The 19858-nt window shown below is 37.0% G+C and overlaps 1 protein-coding gene across 3 annotated transcripts in view; it reads left to right on the forward strand.

Annotated features, from left to right (window-relative positions):
• Positions 1-19858, forward strand: part of TRAK2 (trafficking kinesin protein 2) — a 62516-nt gene extending 42658 nt beyond the window's left edge. For all 3 annotated transcript variants that reach the window (XM_036253843.1, XM_036253844.1, XM_036253845.1), the window contains 11 exons: positions 418-627; positions 1271-1349; positions 2898-3028; positions 4089-4163; positions 5326-5463; positions 7114-7193; positions 7813-8016; positions 9619-9905; positions 11212-11478; positions 13210-13315; positions 15967-19858. In XM_036253843.1, the coding sequence (XP_036109736.1) occupies positions 418-627; positions 1271-1349; positions 2898-3028; positions 4089-4163; positions 5326-5463; positions 7114-7193; positions 7813-8016; positions 9619-9905; positions 11212-11478; positions 13210-13315; positions 15967-16645 (2256 nt within the window). In that variant the 3' untranslated portion in view covers positions 16646-19858. The remainder of the gene's footprint in view (positions 1-417; positions 628-1270; positions 1350-2897; positions 3029-4088; positions 4164-5325; positions 5464-7113; positions 7194-7812; positions 8017-9618; positions 9906-11211; positions 11479-13209; positions 13316-15966) is intronic.

Consider the following 19858-nt stretch of genomic DNA (forward strand, 5'->3'; position numbering starts at 1 on the left):
AGAGTTATACAGCTTAAAAGTACAAACCTTTAGAATGAGAATTTCAAGTAGGGATCTAGTCTGATAGTTTGAAGATTCTTCAGTTTTGTTTTGTTTTTAACTGCGAATGTATCATTATCTTAGTAAAAATTTCCTCCTACATTTCTATGATATAGAATGTGAAAATTGGCTTTCCTTCTCACCTAATATAGAAAAAGCTGTATTTGTTGAGTTAATGCTCTAAAATTATGGTTTAGGAAGTATTTGAGGTTTGTTATGCCCCTTTTCGCACTTGTTACTTTAGTCAGTAAAATCTAGCAGCTAATTATATTGTTTTAAGTTGAGAAATAATTATTCCATGAATCAGAAGTTATATATATTATATTAATTAATACAAAATAAAGGACATTTTGTAAATCAAGCCCTTTTACTGTGCAGGTTAACCAACTGCAGCATGAGCTTTCCAAGAAAGATGAGTTACTTCGAATTGTCTCCATTGCTTCTGAAGAGAGTGAAACTGATTCCAGCTGTTCTACACCTCTTCGGTTCAATGAGTCCTTTAGTTTATCTCAGGGCTTGCTACAGTTGGACATGCTGCAAGAAAAGCTTAAGGAACTGGAAGAAGAGAATATGGCTCTTCGATCCAAGGTACATTCAACCCAATTTCTTTAACTTAAAGTCTGTAGGGTTTAAAAACAGGAGTGTTGAGGTAAATTGTGACATAACAGGATTTGCTATTGACATTCTGATTAGGGAGTGGCAGCCAAGACACATGTATTTATTTGCCTTCCATTGTTTCTTAGATCCCACTGAAATGTTGATAATAGCAAGTTGACAGATGATATAGAGAAAGCTGCAGCATAGAATATATATCTTCTGGAGTTTAAACAAATAACTAAATAAATGTGTGATAAGAAAACTATGTTGGAAAATTACAAGGTTCTTTGTGCTTGTTTGATGGGGGGCAGGGAGGATCAAAGATGTCCTACTAGAGCAAGTGATATTTTAGCTAAGGCTAGGGATTAGCCAGGCAGAGATGTATGGAGGCAGGGGTAGAGGGCTGGAGGGATGACTAGCCATTTACAGAGACCCTGAGTGGAATGAGGGGGAGATGTTTGTCATATCCTTTTCCATACCTTTTTTTTTATGATAGATAAAGTTTTATGGGTTATTTTTTCCTTTGTAAATGATTAACTTTTATCTTCAAATGAGAATTAAAGGTTTTTTTTTTTTTTAGTTAATACTGTAAAATAATTAGAAGATATCACATACTGTATTTTTTTTCTTGAAGGCTTGTCACATAAAGACAGCAACTATTACTTATGAAGAGAAGGAACAACAGCTTGTCAGTGATTGTGTTAAAGAACTTCGTAAGTATTAACATATTCTGTTTGCCTTTGGGCTGTTTTTTAGTAGGATATCTCCAACTCAGAAATTAGATCACTGGTTTCAGTGGAAACATCTCAAGGAATAGTATTAAGTAATTACTGAAGATCTTGGGAATATCACATTGAACCCACAGCTTTAATAAAATACTATATATACTTTTTTTTATCCTCACCTGAGGACATTTTTATATTTATCTTCAGATGATGAATGGGAGGGAGAGGGGGGGGAAGAGAGCAAGAGAAACATTGATGTGAGAGAAACACATCTACTGGTTGCCACCCACATGACCCCAATCGGGGCCAGGGACAAACTGCAACCAAGGTACATGCCCATAGCGGGAACTGAACCCGGGACTCTGGTCCGCGGGCCGACGCTCTAACCACTGAGCAAAACCGGCCAGGGCATACCATATATACTTTTAAGAAACAGAAACATCTTTGTTTCAGTTTGTCATCATCATTATATAAAGGCCTATATTTCTATGTTATAGCATGTTAGAGTGAAAGAAAACAAAGCTCTTGTTTTGTTGAGGAAATAGTCCTATAAAGAATGTGATTTTTCAGAGTCAGAAAATGATTGATAAGTGGCACAGCCAGGTCTAAAATTCAATCAGTTTATTTGAGCATTGGGCCTCAGAATGAGATAACTTAGAATAAGAGAATATTAGAGAACCAGAAAGAATGTGTATTGAATCTTCTCCATAAACATCATATTACCCACCTTTTACACTTAAAAAACAAAGAAGAAATTACTTTCCCAAGAGCTCAGATCCAGGTCTCCTTCCTTCGTGTTGCCATCCTATGAATTGTTATAGGCTTTCTATCAATTAAAAAATAGTTTTATATGACATTGAGAAATGGTTCTACCACTTGTGTTTAGATATCAAAGTTTTTATCTGAAATAAAGATTTATTTTCTCACTGGAATTCTAAAGGTTCTATTTCATGTGCATTCAAGAATGCTAGGCTGTAAGAATTGCTTTAGCGGCCCTACTCATTTTGCTAGGTGTTCCAGGAAAACTCTCCTACAGAAGCATCTCAGTAGCTTTATCTGTAGGTTGAACAGATTGTGACAGTTCTATTCTGGAAATGTTCATTTGTTGGACTTGTTAAGTTTAATTTTCATTACTTGTGGGAGTTTATTTACATCTCTGAAGAGTTCTCAAAGACATAAATGAGATTATGTCTTGGCACTTGCAAAAATATATAATTCACTTATATCTTTTTGTCCTACTGTCCTTCATAAAGAAAAAGATTTGAACATGTATCTTTTTCATAACTAAAACGATTGAAGCAAAACCTTCAACTTGCCTTTACAAGTCATCTCTTTTAGCTTCACTGCTTCATAGTCAATTCCTAAGATTAGCCTTTTTCAGAAGAATCTTTATTTTTTTAAAATTTATGTTAAAGAAAAATGTATTTGTGGATAGTCAAATGCTTGTTACAAAACAGAATTTGGCCCACAGGCCATAGTTTGCCAACTCCTACCCTACATGTTTATTACTTTTTAAAATTCTTATTTGTTTCCAAGGTGAAACAAATGCTCAGATGTCCAAAATGACTGAAGAGTTGTCTGGGAAGAGTGATGAACTGATTCGATATCAAGAAGAGATCTCCTCTCTCTTGTCTCAAATTGTAGAACTTCAGCACAAACTTAAAGAAGTAAGTTCATTCTTTCTTTCAATAGATGTTTGTTAAGCACTGACCTAGTACCATGCACTGTACTAAGTGCTAGATTAAGCAGAATAAACACGGCCCCTGCCCTTTTAAAGTGCTTTAAACTGATTACTGTTTTAGTCTTCTCTCTGTCATGAAGTATGAATAACTACTTTCAAATCACTATTTCTCTCTGTAATGATACTGAACCCAGGTTCTGCTGCCTGCTGCTCAAAAACCAATAATCAAGAGACAGGGGCTGGTAGAAGAAGGTAGTTTATTCAAGAGCTGGCTGCCTGAAGATGGTGGACTCCCGTCACCAAGACCATCTTAACAATTGGACACAGGCAGGGGTTTTTATAAGGAGGGAGGTGGAAGAAAAAATAAAACAGAACAGAGGAATCAAAAGGAAGGAGTTCTCCACTGAGGGGCTACAGGCAAGCCAGCACAATCTGCTCAGGTAGCTCACTGGTTGAGCTCAGCAAATCTCCTGAAGCTGGAATGGCTGAAGGTTGGAGTCTGCTTCTTTGAAGTTAGTTCCTAGAATTCTTAAGCAAACAAACTGTTTATCTGTAGTGACATATTAGTTAACAGGTAATCATTTACAGAAATAATGTGACAAGTATGGTGGGTTGGGTTACAGTAAAATGGGGTCAGAACTTCCTCAGAAAGTTGTGATGTGAATTATTGACTCATGCTCACTGTTTTCTGAACACATTGATGGGTTTTGTATTCTGCCCATGTTATTACGCTTGGCTTTTGGAAGGTAAACTTTTTTTTTTTTTTTTTTTTAATTTTTTAATTATTAAGGTGTGGCAGATTCAAATGCTTCCTAAACGCACACAGCTTCTGTGAGGGAGGGTGGATGACGGAGGTGGGAGGGGATCTTGCATGCCTGATTGACAGGGGGCCACCAGAACTGGCTCCAGCAGCCTGAGGCCCCAAGGGGCAGGCATCAACTTTTTATAGGTCTTTACATAGACTATACCCCTTAAGATGTCTTTAGAAAGAGAGTAGCCTCTATTTTATATGGAAAGGCTTCACATGTCTCTTAATATGTCCTTAGCATGTGATTGAGAAGGAAGAACTGAGACTTCACCTACAAGCTTCCAAAGATGCCCAAAGACAACTGACATTGGAGGTAAAGAAATCTTTATCTTGTGTAATACAGCAAGGGAGGAATGAATAGCTTCTTTCATCTTTGTGAATAAGATTTAAAATAACAATAATAGGATCAAATGAAATTATGAGAGCTAAGAAGTAAACATTTAGGAAATTCTTTCTCTGAAACTAATAACATGGCAACATCCTTACTGATTGATGGGGAAAACCTTGACTTTTAGAAGATTCTTTTTTTTTTTTTTTCCTTTTTATTGATTTTTTAGAGAGAGGAAAGGGAGAAAGAGAGAGAAACATCGATGAGAAAGAACATCATTCGGCTGCCTCCTGCATGCCCCCTACTGGGGATCAGGCTCACAACCTGGGCATGTGTCCTGACCAGGAAAGGAACTGGTGACCCCTTGGTGCATGGGTCGACGCTCAACCACTGAGCCACACTGGCCAGGTGGCTTTTAGAAGATTATTTAGTAATATATGACCCTTTTACCAGTTTACCTTAACTACCCCAACAGATTTTAACATAAGAATCACCTGGCAGGATGAATTTTAAATGGAGTTTCTAGGTATCATCCCTAAGACTTTCTAATTTGTAGGTCTAGAATGAGGGCCTAGAATCTGCATTTTTAATAAGCATTCCCAGCCCTGGTGATGCTAATATACAGCCACATACTATACTTGAAGAAAATTTAGAAGTTTAATTTTAGAAGTTAAAATGTACTCTGAAAAGTATGTACTCTTGTAACATCTTTGTAAATCTAACAATAAAGAAGATTCTGAAACAAGGGAGAAGAAACTGCTTGTTTAGGATCACTGAGCCACTCTGACATCATAAACAATATTTTGTAGACTTAATCTTATCATTTACAGACTTCAGAATGATGTTTAAAAAATATAACAGTATGCTAAATCTGACTTGACCATAATGATTATATTTCCTCTATAAGTTTTTAAGGGGATGAATTGACGGTTATGGTTGTCTCAGCTACATTTCAGATATTTAAGAAATCATGTTTATGTATAATTCTGACCAAGACACTCCTAATTCTGGCAGCTTGAAATATATATTATGTTGATAAACTTAGCCAGCCCTCTGGATAAAATTAATACTTATCCCAAAGGTTTTGTTTTCCCCATTGTCATTTTAGAATATAATAGAGGACACTAATTACCACCCTTTCTTTCAGCTACATGAGTTACAAGACAGGAATATGGAGTGTCTAGGAATGTTACATGAATCCCAAGAAGAAATAAAGGAACTTCGTAGTAGATCTGGCCCTGCTGCTCATCTCTACTACTCCCAATCATATGGAGCTTTTTCTGGGGTGAGAAACTGAGAAAGATGTTTTGTATTTAAGGAAACTTGTTTGATATTAGATTATCCTGAGAGTGGTTTCTGATGGTGTAAAGCATTTTAAGAAGAGATAACATGGATTGTCCTTTGATTTAGGCCTTAATCTTGCTTATCTACATCTACCTCATACTCTTATTTATTCCAGCCTTCCTTCTAACAGATGACCACCCAGATTTATTATAATGCATATATTAAATGAACCCCAGGGAAATTAGGTTTAGGTCTGTGTACCACAGAGCTACTTGAACTTGCATCATTCTTACCCTAAGCCCACTACATCCCACTTACGCAAATAGTGCTCTGAGCATCCAAAATTTCTTTTCATAAATCTTGAGTTTTTTGTTTGTTTGTTTGTTTGTTTGTTTTTATCCTCACCCAAGGACACTTTCCCATTTTTTTGTTCAGGTAGAGTGGGAGGGAGAGAGAGGAACAGAGAGAGAAACATCGATGTGAAAGGAACACATCGAGTGGCTGCCACCCGCACGACCAACCAGGGCCGGGGACAAACTGCAACCAAGGTACTTGCCCCTAGCGGGAACCGAACCCGGGTCTCTCCAGACCGCAGGCCGACGCTCTAACCACTGAGCCAAACCGGTCAGGGCTCTTCTGGACCATTTAACAGCAAGTTGCAGATGCACCCTATTCCCCCTTAGTACCTCAGTGTATGTTTACTAAAAACAAAAGCACTCTCCTACATAACCACACTTCCACCATCAGCGTTGGGAAATTGACATCAACACAATACTATAATAGCTAGATAAAGCTAAGAAATAGATATATGTTTATACACACACTCATACAAACATATATACATCTTTCTTTCCATTCATATTGTTCACACCAATCCCTCCAATCCCAGTCACTGTCAGCTTAACCCCACTGAGCATGCCACCCATGTTAGTTGAATTCTCACCCTGCCCAGGGGAAGGGGAAGGTTGCTTATTTTTATTTTATTGTATTTTCTATATTATTAAAGTTGTACATGTTTATTATAGAAAAGTTAGAAATTACAGAGAAGCCAAAAGAAATTCTTAAATACCATCAAATCCTGCCCTCCACAGAATCACTATTAACATCTTGGTTTGTCGCCTTTCATACCTTTTATTTTTATATGTCTGCATAAGTAATATTTTTTATTTATTATATTGGTTTTTGCTACTGCTTTCCTAAAAAATTAGTTGGTTCTTATTTAAAAGTTGCATTTCCAGAATGTCCCTTTATTGTTCTATATTTTTTTGTATTATTATTATTTTTTTTATCTGCACCCAAGGACATTTTTGTATTTATATTCATATAGAGCGGGAAGGAGAGAGGAAGGAAGAGAGAGAGAGAAACATCCATGTGAGAGAGACACATCGACTGGTTGCCACCCACACAACCCCATCCGGGGCAGGGACAAACTGCACCCGAGGTATGTGCCCTGAGCGGGAACCGAACCTGAGACTCTAGTCCATGGACTGACGCTCTAACCACTGAGAAAACTGGCCAGGGCTGTACTTTTCTTTTATTGTAACACCAAAAGTACTGCATTCTGGAGACTTCGTTAATTCATTTAGGACAATTCATTTCTCCTAGCAGGCTTCTTACATAATGACAATAGGAATCTCAAATTCTTTCTTAGGAATCTCTGGCTTCTGAGATTGAGGGGACCATGCGTAAAAAGTTGAGTTTGGATGAGGAGTCTTCTCTTTTTAAACAAAAGTAAGTACAAATCATATATGTGTTATTACTCAACCATTGGGATGGAAATTTAAAATAAGCCACAATCCAAAGTGATAGGTATTATGAGATTCAGAAGTAAATTTGCGTACTTTTCTGTTTTTTTTTAATTCTTAGCACTCACATTTATGAGAGAGTTCTCTGTTAAGTTTATTTTCTAATGATCTCTCTCCAACATTAGAGGCATTCAGGGTGGCTTATTTTATTTATTTATTTTTATTTTTATTTTTTTTTAATCTTCACCCGAGGATATTTTTCCATTTATCTTCAGATAGAGTGGGAGGGAGACAAGAAGGAAGAGAAAGAGAGAGAGAGAGAGAGAGACACACACACACACACACACACACATTGATGTTAGAGAGACACATCAATTGGTTGCCTCCCACACAACCCCAACCAGGGCTGGGGACGAACTGCAACCGAGGTGCTTGCCCTTGGCTGGAATTGAACCTGGACCCCTTGGTCTGCTGGCCGAGCTCTTAACTGCTGAGCCAAACCAGCCAGGGCAGGGTGGCTTTATTTTTAATTGTACATAAATGTCTCTTTTCTAAAGCACTCTAGCAGTAGGGATTAGCGATAATGAATACTTCTGTTTTGACAGGGCCCAACTGAAACGGATATTTGATACTGTCAAGATTGCCAATGACACACGGGGCTGCCCTGTCCCAGTCCCAGCTCTGCTGTCCATTCCGGGCTCCAGCCACTCAAGTGTCATCATGACAGCAAAACCTTTTGAGTCTGGTTTACCACAAACAGAGGACAAAACACTCCTCAGCCAGGGGAGCAACTCGGAGGAGGTTCCAGGGTAAGAAATGTAGATCATGGCAGTGGTTCTGCATTTCCTGTGGCATTGACATAACAGATTCACATATTCAAATTCCAGCATTGTTCTGTGCTGTCCCAAGGAAGTTCTGGAACTCTCAGTTTTCATTCACTAATGATACCGTATATCATTATTTGTAAGACCGATTACTGATACCATAAAAGTTTTTGGAGTGAAAAGGCTACATTTAATTAAGTGTGTTCAAAATGGGGTTTTCATTAAAGTATGAAATTCTTTACCACTTTCTTCTTTGGTGTGACAGAGTTTGAGTCTAACTCTTCTTCTTGTTCAAATTCAAATTTGTTTCAATGTGTTTAGTTATTGGCATTTATGCATAGTATCAGATGATACTTTTTCATACTCCATGCTAATAATCTCAACTACTTTGGTGCCTTTAGGATAAACAATGAGTGTGAATGCCTACTGAGGAAAACTAGCTTGCTCTTAATTTTCTGTTTGTTTAAACTTAGACTTTTTTTCACTTTTCATTAAACTGAATTTATAATTCAGTTCATTGAATTACATATTAACTAGAAATAGCATTATTGGAAAGTAAACTGGAAGCTTTTGAAAGATAGATGTTTGGCACCTGAGAGAAATCTTTTCTAATGCAGAAATCATTACAGGTATGCTGGTTTTTTTATTGTATTGCCTGGTCTACAGTGAGCATGTTCTGCACCCACAGCAGCTATATGTATCAATACTACCTTACCTGAGAAGATTGAACAAGCAGATATGTGTGAATTCACACATAGTAGCCAGGAGCAACTACAACTCAGCTTGCTGAGTTGATATTCAATTATAAAAATTGGCAAAAAAATATGTGTCACAGAACTATGGAAATGCAGTATTTATAAATCTGGTTGTTTGCTTTTTAAATGTTCTATTTATGTTTTGCAGCTAGTGGCATGTCATTGATTAAGGAATAGCATTTTTTTCATTCTTAGTAGTACATAAGATAATGGAACCTTTTATAACCAGTGTTATTATAGATTCACGAAATATGATAATATTTACTTTTTTGACTATCAAAACAATTTATAGATGGTCATATCTATAATTTCATGTATCAAGTGAAATAGAACAGTCAGTAAACATAACATAATAATAAATTGTGTTTTTGCCTGTCTGAAGTCACTTGTAGTGATCTATAAAGATGATATATAGCCCAACCGGTGTGGCTCAGTGGTTGAGCGTCAACCCATGCACCAAGAGGTCACCGGTTCGATTCCTGGTCAGGGCACATGCCCAGGTTGTGGGCCTGCTCCCCAGTGGAGGGCATGTGGGAGGCAGCCAATCGATGTTCTCTCTCATGGATGTTTCTTTCTCTCCCTCTTCCTTCCTCTCTTTCTAAAATCAATAAAGAAAACATTTTAAAACATAAAGAAAAGAAAAAAGAAAGAAAATGATGTATAGTACTAAATGATTTTGGATTGTTGTTACTATTCCTGTATTTTAGATATCTAAGAGAAATTACTGTGTTGTTAAGATTAGTCTTTTAAATATTCACCATGTGGAAAGGAGAGGTCTAGGTGGTGCTCATGACCCTTACAGACCTAGTCAGTGAATGTGATTTTCCCACAGGAACGTTCAGAAAATGAGCCAACCAGAACCCTCTGGAGATGGTGATTTGGCTACAGCACTGCATCGCCTTAGTCTGCGGCGACAGAACTACTTAAGTGAGAAGCAGTTCTTTGCTGAAGAATGGGAGCGGAAGATCCAGGTTCTGGCTGAACAAAAAGAAGGGATTAGTGGCTCTGACAGCCTTGCCTCTCTCTGCACTGACCAGTCAGAGACAACAGACTGCAGCAGTGCCAGTTGCCTTCGGTGTTTTATGCCTGAAAAATTACAAATTGTCAAGCCCCTTGAAGGTAATAAATCAGTAAAGGACATTTTTAAGCCATTTTCCTTACTGGCCTTTCCTTCCCCTAAAATTGAGATTTGTATTGTAATTGTAAGAACACTATGTGCAGAAGATATCTTTATTGTGCCTAAATACCATTGCTTGGGCGGCTTTGTGGAAAATGAATGAAGAGATCTGCATTCTCCAGTCACCAGCCATCAGTTCTCTTTTACTAATTATATTTTTAATATAAATGTGAGAGAGGAAGAGTAATCTTTTTTTGTCCTTTTCTAAGGAATATTGTTGATGGCAGATTTTATGGTAAGATAAATGGGATATGATAAGTAAAAATAATCTAGATGTAATACTTTCACCTCTACATTTTTTTCAAAAAAGCGTTTTTTACCCCAGTAATATAATATCTATCATCTACTTTGAGACATATGTGCCTGTATTTTTCTTTTCAGTCTGTTAATTTCAGTTGTTTCTGTTTTCTCCTAAGATAGGACTTGAATTCAAAATAAATTCCTTTGTTTTATAGAAAATTAACAGTCTTCAAATGATTCTCTGCTATTATCATAAGAGTTTGCATTAGAAAAAAATTTTGAGTAGGAGACCTGTGAGGACCCCTCAGACTGAAAGGTTCTGTATGTTAGTTTTATTCATTAATGATCCATGCAAGTATTTGTCAGAGTTGCTATTTTAGGATGAAATAACTCTAATGTCATAATTAGACATTGCATCTGATGCAGTTGCTTGAGGTAATCATTAACCAGGGCTCACAGACAGGAACCATGGGTATATATCCTACTTTTATCATTTCCTTCATTTTCCTACTCTCCCTGCAAGCCTGGGAAAGGAGAGTCATGAGCAAGTACACACACAAAAAATACACTGAAAATTCAAGGTGTCTTACATGCCATGATCCTGGCTTTTGACTTGAATGTATAAGCCAAGGAAGCATTGATTTTTGTCACCTGGGAAAATAACAGCCCCACATCTGAGGCACATACTGTATCTTCCTTCTCATCACTGCCTCAGCATCTTCGTGCCTATTACGCCTGCTGTCTTGTTTTCTTTCACCCCTGCTTTAGATCTCGTTTTTAAAGTTAACTTTTGAAATAGAAAAATTATTATTTGTATCTTCAGCAACTTGTCAGTGTTCCACAGAGAACTTCAATTTGCAAATTTTACCAAAATATTAAGACAAAATAAGTAGTTTTATTATTATTACTTTTTTACACATGTAATTTTAGCTTCTGCTTTACGATTTAATATTTGTGAGAAATTTACAACATGCCTTTTATTTATTTATTTTTGTCTTGCATATTCAGGATCACAAACTCTGCACCACTGGCAGCAGCTTGCTCAACCAAATTTAGGAACCATTCTTGACCCACGACCAGGTGTCATTACTAAAGGCTTTACCCAGTTGCCCAAGGATGCCATCTATCACCTCTCAGATTTAGAAGAGGATGAAGAGGAAGGTATCACTTTTCAGGTTCAGCAACCTCTTCAAGTGGAACAGAAACCTACAGATCCCAAGCTAGTAACAGGAATCTTTCTACCACCCATTACATCATCAGGTGGACCAGTTACAGGTGAGAAGAGTGCTTGGTTGAATATAGTTTAGTAACTAGTAGTACTTTGCATCCTGACTTACTGTATGGCCAGCTGACTACCTCTACTTAATCTCACTGCAGTGTACTTAGTCTTATAACATACTGTACGATGATAAAAATCTATAGCATTTAGTGGCCTTCTAATTCTACTTTATTTTAGCCAGCCCACATAAATAAACTGGGCAGAGAGTGATCAACTCAGTCACTGGCTTGCAAACACTTTAGGCTCAGGACCTCTTTACACTCTTAAAAATCAGTGAGAATTCCAGACAGCTTGTCTGTGTGGGTTGTATGTATTGATAATTACCATATTAGAAATGAAAACTGAGAAATTACAATTTTGCAAATCTCTAATTTATGGCTTAATAGAAGATAAATTCTCATATCAGCTTCCACATTCAGTTATAGTTTGTGTTTTGTTTGAAGAGTGCAAAGAAAATGCAGCTTCACATAGAAATATAGTTGGAAAAGGAGAGTATTTTAATAGCCTCTTCAGGCATTTGCAGATATTCTTTGATTTTACACCAAAACTTGATAAGTTGTAGTTTAAGGTTTGTAGCAATATGGAATCTGAAACCCTGTCATTGAACTTTTCATACTTCATTACATTAAAACCTATTGGTCTGTCCTACACATTGAATGCATGATTTTGTAACAGCATGAATTGGTCATTTGGAAAATATTGGTTCACTGAATTATGCAGATCATCTACATAGTGACACATTTCATTATGTAATATATGAAAATCACATTACTATCACCACCTTTCTGTCTTTTAGTATTAGGAAGCTTTCAAGCCCTCAGTGGTAGATATAAGTTTTCCAAAATCTTATTTTTACACAAAAGCTCAAATTCTGTCAGTGGCAGCAAATCCTGCCAGCTATTTTTCTTGAAGAGACAGATTCACTGCATTCATTTTCAAAAACATTTCTGACCGATATTCAAGCCTAAATAACTAGTTTGTCTATTAGTTCTTTTAAGTAAAAGTGGTGGTGTATGAAAAAATTACAACGCAGTTGGCCACATGCTTTTCCTCTAGTGTCTCGGTTTGCGGTGGAGCACTTAATGATTACTTCCAGTTTCATCACACAGAATATTAAAAAGATTCAAGAGTCAAGATTAAATAAATGATTTTTACTGCTTCCTCAAGGACATTCTTATGTGAATCTGGCTTTTTCCCCCTTTATTTAATACTATGCGTAGATAACAGTGAAGAATGCTAGTGCAGCTTATTGCTAAGGAGCCAGCAGTTTTACCCACCATTGATTTTATGCCAACCCAGTCGAAAAGGCAAATAGTATCTTAGAATTGCTGTGAAAGTAGCTTTAACCTGTAGACTTCCACAAAGTGTGTGAACCACACTTTGAGAACCACTAGAGTGGACAGTTTGACTAGAAAGACTGAATGATTAAATCTTGGTGATGGTTGTTTTTTTTTTTTAATGTATTTTTTTTATCAGGATATGTTTTTCTCTTGTTTCTAAGCTATTTTAATCCATTTAAATTTCAGTTCTAAAGGATTAAAGGATTCAGCTGTATATACTAACTAATTAATACTAATACAATATTTATATATTTTTTATTTCCAGATTTGGGGATTTTTGTACAAATGACACTTGATAAGTGCTGTATTATTAATAAATAGTTAACTTTTTACATTATTAATGTGGTCTTTCAATTTTGTGTTTGATTCCCTAAAAATCTGCTTCAGTTGCAACCTCAAACCCAGGAAAATGTTTGTCATGCACAAACTCGACATTCACCTTCACCACCTGTAGGATATTACATCCCTCTGATATCACTCAGGTTACCCCCAGGTAGGTCTGGGCAATTTGAGGCCTGACTTCTTACCTCAACTATGTTTTCATGAATTTCATTTAAAAATCACTTTCATTTTAATTCCCAGAATTTTAATTAATATTGTGTGATAATTTGTCTTTATAATATTTTCACACTGTGTTTTCTCATTGGATCAAAGTAGGCAGAGCAAGTGAGTATGAGTTGTGTAAACAAAGAAAAAGTCATAGAAAGTTCATGTGACTGGTCCAAGGGCAGATAGGTAGTAAACGGCCCAACTGGGACTACACCCACAGTTAGCCAAACTGTTAAGAGTGAAGGGACTCGTCCTCTCCATATCCAAGTACCCTTACTTCTGACACCATCTGCTAACAGGACCCAGAACTTCACTGAAAGCTATTGTGCTCTACGTGACTGTCTGTCACAGGGAAAGGATGCAGATTAAAAGTAGCCAAAGGAAGAGATGCATAGATCAGAGCCTGGAAGGGTTCCACTTGTAAAGCTCTCCTTGTCCTCCAGATTCTTCACTTCCCTGGCATTAATGTATGATCGTGTACATAGCCAGGGAAGCTCACCCAAGGCTCAGTGTCCAGATTTTGGTTGTGTATTTTGTTTTGCTTTTTTAATTCTTACCCAAGGATATTTTCCCATTTATCTTTAGATAGGGTGGAAGGGGGGAAGAGAGAGTGATGTGAAAAAGGCACATTGACTGGCTGCCTCCCACACAACCCGACCAGAGTCAGGGACAAACTGCAACCGAGGTACATGACTTTGACCAGAATTGAACCCCACCCCCACCCCCGCCATAACTCATTGGTTCATGGGCCGATGCTCTAACTGCTGAGCCAAACTGGCCAGGGCCAGATTTTGTTTTGAAGTTTCAGTGCACAGGCATGCTTTATTGATTGATTACCCATATGGTTGAACTCTCCTCCAGATCCACTGACCCAAAGGCACCACCCTAAATCAAAAGATTGGTCTTTCTGACATAGCCAGCCCCTACCCTACAACTATTGGGTGTGGCCAAGCCCACCCCAAGATCTACTGAGGCCAGCCTCCATCCTAAACAAAGACACTTCTATCAGATATGGCCTAGATTACCTCCCAGAAGTGGAGTGCAAAGGCCAGACCCCTGTAGGCAAGGCCAAAGTATTTACTACACAGGCCAGAACAGTGATATTCCAATACATAGTTGAGGGATCTCAACTTAATAAGCCATATTGCTGCTATTTCTATCCTACCAGTTCCCAAATAGAATCTAAGGTAGTTTTCAAAAATACGTAGACTATTGCAGTGATATTGTTAACTTGAAGAAGAGAAGAAAAAAAAGTAGGGTAAGGCTATAAAATGGAAAAGGAATAAAGCTAGTGTGCAAATTGTACCATAAAGTTTTATATACTTGACGAGGTGAATCATGTATTTGAGTCCTAACTTTCCAGCTGCCAATGTGGAGGGAAATACATTATGATTCACAGTGTCTATCAGATAGAAACAAATCAATTGTTTAGGGAAACATTTGGGTGATACCCAGTAAAGATCTCAATATAGTCTGTAATGAGCAGACATATCTGCAATCTTTCTACATTGTCCTTACAGTCAACAAGATAAATTTTATAAAATTGGTTCCTGAGGGGGCTCAATTCAGGTTGACATCATCAAATGAAGTATACAACTTGGGAAAGGACAAGCAAATTCTGCAGTAAAGTAGGGACAGGGAGGTGGCTCTCTGCAGCACAGTATATACAACTCATCAGTTTAGAGGTTTTTAGTTTAACCAAGCAGTCAGTTGTTTGTATTTTGCTGCTTTCATAAGTTGGTACTTTGGAAAATTTACTTAGTAATCCTAAACTTGCATTTTGTTCATTATCTTTTAAAAACCTTGATATCTTAATACATTGAGTATTTTTTGTTGAAAGTTTATTAAATACTGTAACATTTGATCAAGGGAGGAAAATACCACCCCCCCCCCCCCAGTTCTGTCACCAGTTCTTATTTAGTCTTTTTTTAACAAAATAAGAAGAAATATTCTAATAACTGTTAAAGTTTTTAATTATTTTTAATTTTCCAGAAACACATTTTTAGTCAAGGTTGAGAAAAATTTATTCCATGATATCCTTATACTACTATTGTTTGGAATTAACATTCTTGAAAATTGAAATTTAACAATTAGAACTTTGTTTTCAGTAATATAGAATTGAAAGATTAAAAAGAAATACATTTCTCCTTAGATCAGCATCTAAGGTTTAGTTATGAAAGACTATGTTTTCTAAAAGTCAATTCTTTACTTATGGATTGTTGTCTCCTGCTATATTTCACTTTATGGAGTTGATATATTAATAAAAATTTCTAGAGGTTACTTTCTTTAATATTTAAATTTCTGTTTCTATCAAAATTTAAGAATAAATTTAAGAGTACAATAAAATTTCATAACTTATAAAAATAAATGTTTTAATAAGCTAATAACTAAGTTACAAATCACAAATTATTAACCAATTATTGAAGTAACATATCAACATTTTCATTCCTCAGATCTCTACCACAGAGTTCAGTTACTGATATGTTGCCTATTCCTCTATATTTACTGCGGATAACTACTGTTAACTACTTAAATACTGACTTGGGGATGGCTTCTTATTCTTAAATTGTCTCTCCTGTGCTTTTTTTCTTTAAGCTCTGGATTCCCTTCATTGTCCTGTGGAAGTAGCAGTAGCAGTTCATCAAACACGGCAGTGAATTCTCCTGCTATGTCCTATAGACTCAGCATTGGTGAATCAGTCACCAACCGACGAGATTCCACTGTCACCTTCAGTAGCACCATGAGCTTGGCTAAACTGCTACAAGAGCGAGGCATTTCTGCCAAAGTATACCACAGCCAAGTTTCAGAGAACCCCCTCCTTCAGCCTCTCCCTAAATCCCTGGCTATCCCTTCCACGCCCCCAAATTCACCATCTCACTCACCTTGCCCTTCTCCTTTGCCCTTTGAGTCTCGAGTACACCTCTCTGAAAATTTTTTGGCCTCCCGACCGGCTGAAACATTCCTCCAAGAGATGTATGGCTTGAGACCTTCCCGGAACCCTCCTGATGTTGGCCAGTTGAAGATGAACTTAGTGGACAGGCTGAAGAGACTGGGGATAGCCAGAGTGATCAAGACCCCTGATGCCCAAGAAGATGGAAGAGGCCAAGAGGCAGAAATTGGTCTTCGAAGACCAGACTCTACTGTTTATTTAAATTCAGGTAGCAATTTATTAAGTGGGTTGAGGAGGAATCAGAGTCTTCCCATTATGATGGGTAGTTTTGGCACCTCAGTTTGCACATCCTCACCTAAAATGGATATCCTGAAGGAGGACTGAGGTTCAGCAGTGAACTGAACTTGTACACAAATTAGCACATGAAGGATAGATTTGCACTGATACATGTGGTCTGGTCTAACTGAGAAAAGAAATGTTGCAGAGGGGTTGTGAATGTGGGAAGAGGAAAACGAAAGTTTAGGAACAGTTGGGATGAGACCCTAATGAATGAGGTCTCATAAATTGAAAGTATAAATGAATGGGTCATGAGTGGAGATGGAAAAGGGACAAAGGTTTAATATACTCCTTAAGTTGGGTTTTCTTGTGTCAAAAATAAAGTGACCAGAAAAGAAATTTTGTAATACTGAAATATACCAGGAATACTTACTTTGCTAGCCCATTTACTTCTGGTAAGCATAAGCAGAGACCACTCAGGTCAGGAGGAGGTGGGAAGAGAAAAGTAGCAGCTTTGACTGTTGCCTCGAGAAAGTTGTTCTGGAAGGCTGCTGGGTTGAATAAGCTCAGTCTGTTACTGAGACAACAGTGAGGTGGCTTTTATGTTTTCCCCTGTTGATGTCTGGTTAAATTGCACTCCCACCAAACGGCAAGCTCACAGCATTGGCAAGCAAGGAATTTTACCCTTTTAATAGAGTTGCTCTCTATTTCAGTCTCTGGGAGCCCAAACACCACCCAAATTCCTTTTGTATTTGTGATTATTTTATTATCTTTTTTAAAATTTGTATTTTTATACAACATCCAAAAAAACACAACATTGGGTGCGGTATTTTAAGAAGGAAATAAGGGTTAATTGGAACTTTTTTGCAGGATATTTCTTCTGGTAAGTGTAGTGGCCAAGGAATATCAACATAATTGGATTTCCTTGGAGGCTGGATGGGGTTAAATCAGAAGTACAATCAGGAATTAGAGAATGTTGAATATGTATGTCTATACATTTTAACAAGGAAAGTTGGTTGCAACTAAACTTTTCCAAAGTGCTATGCATATTTTTAATGAAAGAGGACCTGTATTTGCACAAAAATTCTCAGGCACATTAAATTATTTATTATAAGCTGAAGTAAAACCCAGGTGCTTGCTTTGAGACTGGTTTTTTAATGTAAAATAAAGTTAAAACACATCTGCCTTTTTCTAGATATCTGTGAAATTATAGAAAAAACTTTTTAATCGGGGAGTCAGAGCTTTTGCTTTTTCTCTGTATTTTTGTTTTGTGTTTTACAAAATATGTGAAATAGCACAATGAAACTTGGGAAATTTGTTTTCAGCATTCAGCATTGTGACAAATTGGCTTTGAATTGGGAAGAAACAGATCTGCTTTCTGGGTGTTGCTGATCAAGGTCTGCTCATCAGAGGGCATGGCTTTCTTTAAACGGCAGTGCAGAAAGAAGTACCTGTGAGAGGCAGGGTGGAGAGAAAATGAGGAATGAGGCTAATTAATTTAATTTTGAAAATGGAGGCTCTAACTTACTTTTTGGTGCTTAATTGACACATGTTTTGCTCCTTTGTTTGGACTTAACTGAAAGGAATTTTCTGAATTATTGGTAAGAGTCTTGCTCCTATGGTTCCCACTGGTCAGAGGTGGGTCCTTTCTCTCTTCTCTTGAGGTGCCTTTCCTACATGAATAACTATGTGCTCAAAGGGATAGAAAAACCAACATCATGCAGTGGTAAGAATGTGTGAGTTCTCCATGCTTTTTAGAATCTTTCAATAAAACTTTTCTAGGTAAATTTCTTAAAAACAGAAAGTGAAAGTATCATCCCCTTTTCTCTCCCCTTCTCTCAGTCATGCTGAGGTCAGCAGACGGTACACATACATATTTGAAAAGGATTTCATCAGGTCAGTCGGTGAATGTCAGTGTCCCTGAATGTGGTAGGCATTGGCCAGAAGAATTCCTGATGTTATGTTTCTAAAATATCCCACTTAGCTTTTTTAAAAACAGTGTTTGAGTTTCTACTTCATAAAGTAACTCTGGGGTACTTATTTCTGCTGAATCTTAAAGCTTTTTATTTATTCTCTAAGTAATCTTCCTGTTGCCAGTTCCTAAGAGACATCAGGAAGTAAGAAAATGTAGGGCCCAGAGTAGTACAAAATGTTAAATTATGAGAGTTATGTCTATTATATAAATATCTATAAATTAAATACTATAAATTAAGATTTTGGAGTGTTCTGTATCATCAGTATACTTTTCTATAACCAATGTTAAAGTGATCACTTTGGAAGCAGGGCAAGGGTGTATTCACAGCCAAATAAAGCACACGTGATTAAAGAGAACCAGGCTTAAGTTTTTTGAAAATTAGATTGATGTTGATATTCCACCAGAATCATGATAATTATATACTTGTGCATGCCTGTCCCTAGAAATAAATTCTGTCTTGAGTTGGGTTTTACTGTTTTCTGAAGTTTCTGCGTAAAATTGTTTTCGGTACAGCCTGAGAATCTCTATATTATAACAAACTGCGCAAATTATAGTAAGAAGAACTGAGCCATGGTAGCCAGTTCCTCCTCAGTTATCTTATGCTTTAACATTTCAGTTTTTCTATATTAACTGTATGTACTTTTATGCCAGTATAGGAAGCTCCAGTCTTTATTTTCCTCCTTCAAGAAGGTTCTCAGTGATTATACCTCAGGTATTTCTGAGTATCCTATTATATAGTAGGAAGGATAGCTTCCTAAGCTCAGAATTAAAGGTTCTCCTGAATTAAGATGATCCCAAATCTTCTGTAAATAACCTTAGGCATGCATCTTAGGAAAAAGTTAGTGAACATTGTTAAACTAGTTTTTTAAAAAGTTTTATACTATATATCCTTGATTTGACACAAATAAACAGACTTTGGCAAAGGGAGGAAATAAGAGTTAGCTCACAACAAGAGACTCTTCTCTGTAAAGGGTATATTATATACAGTATTCAAAGCCTGTTTTCATTCTTGTTTTCTGACCACTCTAATACATAATTAGTAGAACTTGTTGGTTACTAACATTGACTTTTGACACCTGAACTACAGCTCTGAGTGTGTAATGGTCCACTTCTTTGATGTCACCTGTACTCTGAGTGTAACACCATGGTGTCTACGCTGAGTGGTTTGCATTGCAGAGCACAGCAGCTCAGGAGCGGCAGAGTGCCCGCTGGACAGCCAGGGAAATACTGTGGTTTGATATCTGGGGCTTGCTTGACTTTGTCAACAGCTCTTTGTTGCACCTACCTTTGCTTTGTCAAATGTAAATCAGATAATAAACATAATAAACATGTGTATCTTAAATTTT

The sequence above is a fragment of the Molossus molossus genome, unplaced genomic scaffold (assembly GCF_014108415.1).
Source record: "Molossus molossus isolate mMolMol1 unplaced genomic scaffold, mMolMol1.p scaffold_m16_p_11, whole genome shotgun sequence".
In the NCBI taxonomy this organism is placed as follows: domain Eukaryota; kingdom Metazoa; phylum Chordata; class Mammalia; order Chiroptera; family Molossidae; genus Molossus; species Molossus molossus.